The sequence below is a fragment of the Eleginops maclovinus genome, chromosome 16 (genome assembly GCF_036324505.1).
Source record: "Eleginops maclovinus isolate JMC-PN-2008 ecotype Puerto Natales chromosome 16, JC_Emac_rtc_rv5, whole genome shotgun sequence".
Lineage (NCBI taxonomy): Eukaryota > Metazoa > Chordata > Actinopteri > Perciformes > Eleginopidae > Eleginops > Eleginops maclovinus.
The window spans coordinates 17,838,979-17,848,089 of NC_086364.1; the positions used below are offsets into that span (position 1 = coordinate 17,838,979).

The 9,111-nt window shown below is 39.3% G+C and overlaps 1 protein-coding gene across 3 annotated transcripts; it reads right to left on the reverse strand.

The window, feature by feature from the left end:
• Positions 1-916: 916 nt before the first annotated feature.
• On the reverse strand, positions 917-7,257 carry gdpd3a (glycerophosphodiester phosphodiesterase domain containing 3a). 3 transcript variants are annotated; one of them, XM_063903626.1, is made up of 11 exons: positions 7,096-7,252; positions 6,812-7,021; positions 6,383-6,425; positions 5,370-5,505; positions 4,803-4,848; positions 4,546-4,664; positions 3,688-3,777; positions 3,400-3,533; positions 2,634-2,693; positions 2,371-2,422; positions 917-1,183 (listed from the first exon to the last, which is right to left on the reverse strand). In XM_063903626.1, the coding sequence occupies exons 2-11, from the start codon at positions 6,948-6,950 to the stop codon at positions 1,055-1,057; spliced, it is 948 nt and encodes a 315-aa protein (XP_063759696.1). In that variant the 5' UTR covers positions 6,951-7,021; positions 7,096-7,252; the 3' UTR covers positions 917-1,054. The 3 variants fall into 3 exon arrangements, 2 of the variants coding, with proteins under 2 accessions (XP_063759696.1, XP_063759694.1); XM_063903624.1 differs by having other exon boundaries at positions 6,812-7,254; XR_010167631.1 differs by having other exon boundaries at positions 1,092-1,183; positions 2,550-2,693; positions 6,812-7,257.
• Between the last annotated feature and the right edge of the window lie 1,854 nt (positions 7,258-9,111).

The window sequence follows — 9,111 nt, forward strand, 5'->3', positions numbered from 1 at the left end:
TGTATGCCACTGAAATCTCACTTCCTTTAAAACCCAACCAAGACCCAGCTGTCTGGGTCACACACTAAAAAAGCCATTATTTCGACATTCCATTCAGATGAAACTGTTAGATAATAACTAACTCATCTAGTGTTACAGTATATGCTGCCTTTTCAAGCTCAGCACATTGTTCATCTCTCCATTATGTAATGTCATTTATATATTATTATCAATATTAATACCTTCCTGTATTTTTGTTTTTCTGTGCTTTGTGTTAGTTGAGTTTATAGTGGGAATAAGTTGTCATGTTGACAAAATGCCAAGTTTTGCTAAATGTGAAACCTGGCATCAACAAGGATAAACCCCCTGTCCCTCCAGTAGTTTTCGGCAAACCAACTCCAATACATACTTCCTCCCAAAGGGTCTGGAGGCAGCCAAATGTGAGAGACTGCAAGCGATTGACCTTAAATGGACCAGCTAAAGGAAATGACACCCATAAGATAAAGATAAGAAAAAACGGAATACCCAAAACCAAGTTCCCATTATTGTTATGATGATGAGGATGAGGATGAAGATGATGGTGGTGATGATGATGATGATGATGATGATTATTTTTTTATATGTCCTTTCTTTTATTTATGTGATTATTTTTATTGTATTGTTCTTATATTTATTTGTTCCTCCTCGACACATACATTCATCTACTGTAGTCACACAGATACTCACAAAAATACTCTATCACTGTTATATTTGTTTCTGAGAAAAATCCCTGACTGTTTCTTTAAACTCTTGGCTGTGTCTGACAGGCTGTAGGTATTTCTGTCAACAGTGATCCAGGATTGAGATGAAAGTGATTTGGAAACATAGATATTAAAAAAAGTGAGATTTGAATCACAGTTTTGTTCCTTGTGTTAAATCATCAACACAACTTCAAGACTAATGTCCTCACTTAGCAAGAATACAGTCTCTTTAATTCCCTTTCACAGTGTTGTGTTTTATTTACATACTCCTCATTTATAAGGAAATTGCCATTGTTGAGGTTATTCATTGTTGTTATGTGCTAGGGTGTTTGGGGTCAATCCTCCATTCTGTTTCTGGAGAGGTAGCTTGAAAGAAGAGTCGGGTAGTCGCTCATCACCCCGGTGGCCCCGACTTCAAATGCAGCCTTTATGTCTTCATCTTCATTGCACACGAACAAATGCACCTGCAGATAATTAGTCAACTTTAATGATCTGTCTGGGGTCCAGGAGACCGAACAGCTTTATAAACAACAGGGAATAGAGCCAATGTCAACAAAAACAAAGGTGAAGGTTGAAATCCCACAGCGTTCTGTTTCTGCAGCTTTAAGCTACTGTACGTGACTTGACCATCAATAAAGCACAAACACTGTGTCATACATTTGGAGGGTGGCAGTTGTTTCAGATTTGACAGCAAAGATAAAGCCTCAGAGCATAAAGGATTACTTGTTCAGATTGAAGTGGAGATCAATAATTCATATGCTTCAGTGTTGTATATTGTTAACATATATGCTGGATATTCTACAGCACCATGTTTACATTCATTAATGTTCAAAAAGGTCTTTAATTTGTTCATACTGCTTTTCACCCTCTGTCTGAAACCAGAGCCCAGTCTGCTCTGATTGGTTAGCGGGCCGGCTCTGAGATTTTCTTCAGCATTATATAGTTCCTCTAATTGGGAAGGGGAACGCAGTTGAACAAGTATCTCTCTTTACTTTTTAATATATTATTTTTCCTGAAAGAGGAGCTCCGATATCATCCCTCTGTTTTTATGTGCTGTATGAGGGGAAGAGCTTTTTCTTAGTCGCCTACGTAGAATTACTCACAAGCGTTCAAATGCATTGAGGCTCTCAACAGCTGACAAGGTAACGAAATATGACTTCATGCTCAAATGATTTACAAGTTAACTCAGGACAGAGGCGATGCAGCCTAACACGTTGTGAGCATTACTCTTTGCAAGCTGAAATACTGAAGTATGATGAGCATTAAACCACTAATAATTCAATTAAATTAAGCATTACATATGATGTGGCTATCGCAAGCAGTCAGAATGAAACTGAATCTGCTTATTTCTTCTTGGTTTTGTATCCAGAATTAGGATTGAACTATTTGTTTTACTTCAAATGATAAATCCACAACTCAATCTTTTTCTCTAAGATTAAAAAGCTACATTTATTTCAAAGTGATCCAGGGGAGGTTTTGATGAGCCAACGCTTAGTTAAAAACTGTGTCTCTAGTGCATAAGTCAGATTTGGATGACTTCAATACTAATTGTGTTTCCTATTCCTATCTTCACCTTTTTATGTTAAAAGGTTCTTGTTTTTTGTGCATTTCTGTGATGCACTAAAATCTGTTTCAGGATGCTGTTTTATACCTGAATTCCACGGGCTGCGAGGTGTTTGAAAAGACTCTTCCTCATTGTGACTCTGGAACGACAACATAAATACAAATTAAGTCAGTTTTCACACAAAAATCCATTATTTCAGTCTTTAGCCTCGTATGAAAGCATTAACCCACGCATACAGTGGATGTAATGTTCTAAGTATTGCTTACGTTTCTCTCTCTCTTTCATGACCATTTCAGATTGCAGCAAAACAAGGACAGTCATAAGGAAGGCTGCGGTGTAACTTCACTCACTTTTCTAACAAAGAGATGACCAGCGTGTTCCTCAGGATGGGTTTCTCAGGAATGAACCTCCTTCAGCACAAAAAGACAGCGAGAAAGAAACAATATTATCCCACAACAATCAAGAAATTACAAAAGAACAATCTGAGAAAATAAAGATGGATGCATGTGAAGAAACACAACTGTAGTAGTGTAAGCAGAAAGGGGGGGATGGTTAGATTTAGGGAGGGGGGCTATGTGACTTCCCTCTCAATACTTAAAACACATGCATTTATCTCCAACAATAAAAACATGGACTCATAGATGCAGTAATGATCTAATATATAAAGAAGGAGGGAGTAATTGTTTCAAATTAAGTTAATTACTATGATTTCATGTGTCATTGACGTGAATAAGTGCCACATTTAGAGATAGTACCCAAACAAAACACACAAAAGAAGAATGGAAAAGTGTTGACTCAGCACAGGGAACATTACAAGGAAAAAAGGTGATCTATAGAAGAATAAATATTTGAAAACAAAACAGAATGTCCTTTGCATTGAAATCCATTTGTGATTTTATATTCTGTTTGAAATCTTTGAGTTCCTTTACAGAAATACAGACATTTCCCCCATAAATGAGTGCAGAAAAATTCATGAGAATGCAGGAAATAAGGTTTTGTCGCCAAATTTGCCATTGAAAGGACCCCTCAATAAATATCTGCCTATCCCAATGTTCAAATGAAATCTACGCCCTTTGCATGCATGAACACACACACAGACTCAACATGCAGCCACACCTGTTGATGATGCGTGGCAGGTAGAACTGCAGTAAACTCTCTCCCAGTGGCACAAAGGGCAGAAGGCCGCTGTAGAAAAGCAGGAGCATTAGCACACCTCGGTTCATAGAGAAGCTGTACGGCATGGAGTCGTTCTAAGAAGACAGAAAAGAGACACATTACAGTTCAATTGCACCTCTTTATTTAAGGCAATCATAATATATTAAAAGGCAAAAAGGAGATGTTGGCTGTGGATTGTTTGTAAAACGCTGCACAAGTCCCTTTGTCGCCCCCCGGTGGTATACGTACCGTTTTGCGGCATTCCTCCATGACCGTGGAGTCCGCAGAGGCCCAGACTGTGAGCTCTTCCCTGTTGTAGCGTTTCACCAACTCTGACACCTGCACATAAAAGAGGGTCCTTTGAGATTTGACAGTGCTGAAGAAATAATGAGATATATATCAGTCTACAATTTTAAGTATAAAACTGCTCATATGTAGGATGTCATCACTTCAAAAAAAGATCATTTACATGTGGGAGTCTTAAAGGGGCCACATTCTGCTAATGTTCAGTTTCATATTTGTATGTTGTGCCTTTACTGCAACATCTTTCCATGCTTTACTGTTCAAAAAGCTCTTTATTTTTCTCACACTGCCTGTGTTGGAGCTCTTCTTTTCACCTTCTGTCTGAAACCAGAGCCCAGTCTGTTCTGATTGGTGTGCTTCCAAGCTCTGTTGTGATTAGTCAACCGCTTGGAAGGGTCCCGCCTCTTAGCCAATCATGTTTGTTGAAGCGCTATCCAATAGGAGTGTGAGTGTTACATAATGATGTCACCATGTTACAGAAGTCAACAAAAGAGTCCAATGGAGGCGTTTCAGGCAGGGGAGTGTGTCGGAGAGAAACTCCCTGTGAGGGGAACTTTTGGCTTTTGCAGACCATTAACATGCACTTAAACCAATATAATACACTACAGGAAATGGAAACCCCCCAAAAGCCTAATAGGGTCTCTATAAAATGCATCATCAGAGATCATTTTGACATTGGACTGGATAGTTGCTAAGCATCAGAAAAGCATCAAACCGTTTCATATTTTTGAGTGTCTTTGATGTCACTGGCAAAGTTCTGAAACTGTTGAGTTATGAGTGGTTTTGTGTTTATGTTTGCTGTACCTTCTCCATCAGCTGTTTGTTGTTCTTTTTGATCTCAATGCTGACAGGCATCTTGGGGAACTTCCTGAACACATCCTCCAGCAGAGAGAACTTCCTGTCTGCACCGCTAGAATAGCGACCTGAAGGAGAGAGATGGAAACTTAGATAACAACACACACACGTACACACAGACAAGCACACACTCCCACCAACCTAGCTCTTGACTGAATCACTTACAGTTAATGATTGAGAGTAAAAGAATGTGAGGAAGAACTCACCTGCATAAAATGTCACCTCCAGTCTGTCTTTATACAGAGGCAATTCCTATGAAAGATGAAAAGCATGTAAAAGGAGACAAAAAGTTTTACAACCATCTTCTGAAATTCAAACATTAACCTACGATAGTTCAGTAAGCATTTACCCGGTGTTTCTGAGGAAAACCAGTATAGTTATAAATAACAAAGCCCTTGACTAAATATCTGTAGCTTTATCAACTAACGTGAGATATTTTTTGGGTCTGTGAATGAATTTGCTTCAGATTACTTTATTGTCCATTAAATCTACATGAAATGGAAATGTGTCTTTGGCAACTGCAAATAAACTCACCATACACATTACAACGTACAGTACAAAAACAGTACACAAGCATCAAGTCTGAAAGTGACTAAAAGTGGCTAACTGGCAGTCATCGTTTGGTTTGTTTAATATCTGTGTTTCATAAGAATTTTCTCCACTTCAAACCCTTTCCGCACCAACACCGAGGATAGAGAAATAAGCCAAACACACTCGGTCGAACAGGCCTGAGCTTCTGTCTCAACCTGACCTTGTGACCTCTGTCTTCCCACCTGTAGATTGAGTGAGGAGACGGTGACGTCCTGGCCGGTCTGCCTCAGCAGGTTCTCATCATGTGACACCACCACATGTCCGTCACGCGTCAAGTGACAGTCCATCTCAAACATCTGTGTGCCCTGCTCCGCCGCACTGCAAACACAAGATCACAATTACCTGCGCTATCCCTTTGAATCTTACAAACCTGTTAACTGAGGAGACATGCACCCTTCTAAAATACTGTACAACAAACTAATATGACTATTTCATACAGCAAAGACATGGCTGTACACAATGTTACAGTACATATTTACTCTTCCTTCATAAAGCACACAGAAGCAGCCCTGAGATAAAGCATCTTTGATATCTTGAGCAATATATTCATTTACAAATATATCACTATTCTTTTGTAAAGCCTTAAATCGTGCAGGAATTGTTCAGGGCATGCATGTGGAATAAGCTATATGCGAGTCCCCTGAACTAATCCCTCTTTTATTACATATACTGTTATACAGGGGCTTTAAAGTCTGAGACTGTAGGCTGTTTGACATAACTTTAGACTAAACCAAATACGAAAGAAAAGGTCTGTTCGGAGACATTGATACGTTTCTGACTACCAAAAAACAGGAAATACAGTCAAATTCCCCAAGAATTACATAAAAATTGACCTTTTAAACTGTTTGTATATTCGTTTTAACCAAAACACACACATGTAGGCATGTTCTTTTATTTGGACCCAGCATATGGGCTGCATGTTCCTACCACTGAGATATGCGGTTGCCATTTATGTGATATTTTTGATAACCAATGCAATAACTTTTTTTATTTCACTGAGCCCCCCTGAAATTGTTTGGAGACCCCATAGGGAGACTTTTAAAGCCTCTGCTCTAAGACATGTTCTGGGTAAACCCACAGTGTCTGCCTAACTAGAAAGAAAAGATGCAGTCAGAGTAAATAGGATGGCCCTCAGTTGGTCACAGTGTTCTCTAAAAGGCAGATTTTCTAGAAGCAGCAGCTCTTTGGTACTCACTGTGTGAACGCCTCCATCGTGCTCTCTATCCTCTCTCCACATCCTGGAGACACACAGAGAGGTTAGAGTTGGTGATGGCAGTCAGCAACAGACACAAAGACACAGAAAAAATGCACGTCTGGACAAACTTTCTAAGAATATTGCAGCACTGTCTCGACTGTAGGTGTGGCACAAACAATGAATAGTAAAAGCTCTGATCAGACAACATACCGCAAGTCTTAAGGTGCAATTAATGAAAGCGATATTATCAAACTAAGCCAAATAGACACGTGGAGCAAATTAAGCCGATTTTGGTCAATTTGCAATTAGAGTTTTGTGTTTGCTCACTTTATTACATCTTCATTTGGGTTTTTGGCTGCAGGCTGATGACAAAATATCAAAAATTAACAACAGACATGCCTCTTTTTTCTTGTCCACTCTGACTCTTACCTCCTCTGTGTGAGATGTGTCTGGCATAAAAAGCTGTGCGTTTCCTCTTGTGGAGAATCTGGGGGTTCTTCAGCAGAAACATCGAGGTGAGAGTGTATCCACCCAGAGCAGGGAGGATAAAATACAGAAAACTGCTCATTCTCCTCCTGCAAATACGTCCAGTGCGGTCCTGAACGAGTCCCTGCAGCAAAGACACTGATCCAGTGCGTCCTTCAGAAAAAAAGGTTATTACAACAACAACCCCTCTTTGTGTAATTCAATCTAAAAGCTTGACTGAAGACAACCTGCTCTCTGTCTTCCTCGAGAGATAAGAGAAAAACTTGACGGACCGGTAAGACGAAGCAGTGCTCCTTCTCGCTGATTCAAACCACTAAAAATCTGTTAATAAAACACCAGCTCCTCATCCAGAGTTCACTTCTCTGCTCTCTCCCTCTGGCCTCTCCCACGCCTGTGGCTGTACAATTCCTCTCTTTAAGCTGCTTTTGTTCGGCAGTTTAGAGTTGACTTTGTGTGTTTCACACCTGGGCACCTTTGCCAATAATTTTCTAGGATTTATTTAGCTTTTCTTTGACAGTGAGCACTGTGGTTATGACTCCAAAGCAACATGATAAATGATTTATGATAAACAAGCAGTGGTTGTTATTTATTGTGCAATCCAGATTAAAGGTGAGGCAATATGGGAAATACATTTTTTCATAAACTGGTTAATTATGAGAGCTTTTGGATGATTATTCATTAAGGATATTTCAACAAAAAGGTAAATCAAAGTGATTTAAACAGCATTTAAAAGATTTAACATGATTAAATACCATTTAAAGCAGTCAGGAAAAGACCAAGTGAATAAAGGAAAAAGTGTCCAATATGAACAATCATTTAAAAAACAGGAAAGACTTCAGCCTTGATTTTAGGGAGAGTGACAGCAAACCTTTCCAGATAAATTGAGCATAATAACTAAATGTTCTCCAGGTTAAGTTTTATTTTGGGTTCAGAAATGTAACGTAGGGTAATTGAAGTTTAAGTCAATGTAAGTAATTGACCGGGAAAGTTTAATGGTGATAGTTATTCAAATACTCACAGCTCATTTGTATTTAGGCACTGTCTACTTTGCAGCTGACATTAGGCAAACACAGAAAGCGTCAGTGGGGGTGCAGTAGGTTTGAATTTGTTTGACAAAAGGGATGTGGTGAACAAAGATACATTAGGTAAACACAACTCTGACCCACAACCCAGAAATATGAAAACAATTACGCTGTAGAGGCACACGCGCACAATACAGCACAAAGTCAGCACAGTGAAGGGACGCATTGTTCAGGTTCAGCAGAGAAGCAGGAATGTGACAAACAAAGGTGAGACTGGGTGAGCCCGCTCTGAAATGTTACAACAAGCCTGGTTTTCACCAGAAAAGGGAAATGTATTCATGACAGAGCAATGTGTACTCCCAGCAGTTTCTTACTGTTTAAGGCTTCTCCTTTTCACACTCACAATTTCAAAATCCTGGTCATTAACAGATCAGGTTTCATGTGGAGGAATCACTCAGATATGTTACTAAAGAGAAAGTAGCAATACTTAACTGTAAAAGTACTCTGTAACAAGCAAAAGTCCTGCATTCAAAACTTTACATAAGTCAAAGTACACAAATATCGCCATCAAAATATGTACAAGTATTTGTTATGTGTAATTTACGATTAGTGGAGCTGATTCAAATTGCTTTACATATCACTTCTGGATTTCTTTTAGCCTATGAATATTGAAGAATTGATTTATACTTTGTTTTAACTAATTATCTAAATCTAAACCGTAACTAAAGCTGTCAAATAATTGTAGTGGAGTAAAAAGCACAATATTGGAGTAGAAGTACCTCAAATATGTACATACAGTAAGTGAGTACATGTGATTTGTTGCTGTCCACCACATGTTTCATGCTTGCATACGTTCCTGTTAACAACAGGGTCTGAGGAGGACGCCGTGCTCAGACGTGTTGTGTTGGCAGCTGTTGGAGCCGCACAGCTGGAAAATCTAGTTGGAGGGACGACACACAGTCATGTTCCTCCACACAAACTCTCAGGCTCGTAGGTAGCTGGTTTCTCACAGATATTTGATAGCGATCAGTGTGGTGTTATTAGGCAATTTCTTCCTTAGATAAATTCAGTCTCCTAAGAGCCCATTTTCCATGGTAACAATGAGCGACACTTACTGAACAGTGTTTCCGTGGAAACAATCTGTGACACCTCCTGGAAAGCGTTTCCACGGCAACAATCTGACAGCTGCTGAGTGGAGGAAAATCGCCGTGTTTTTTTATT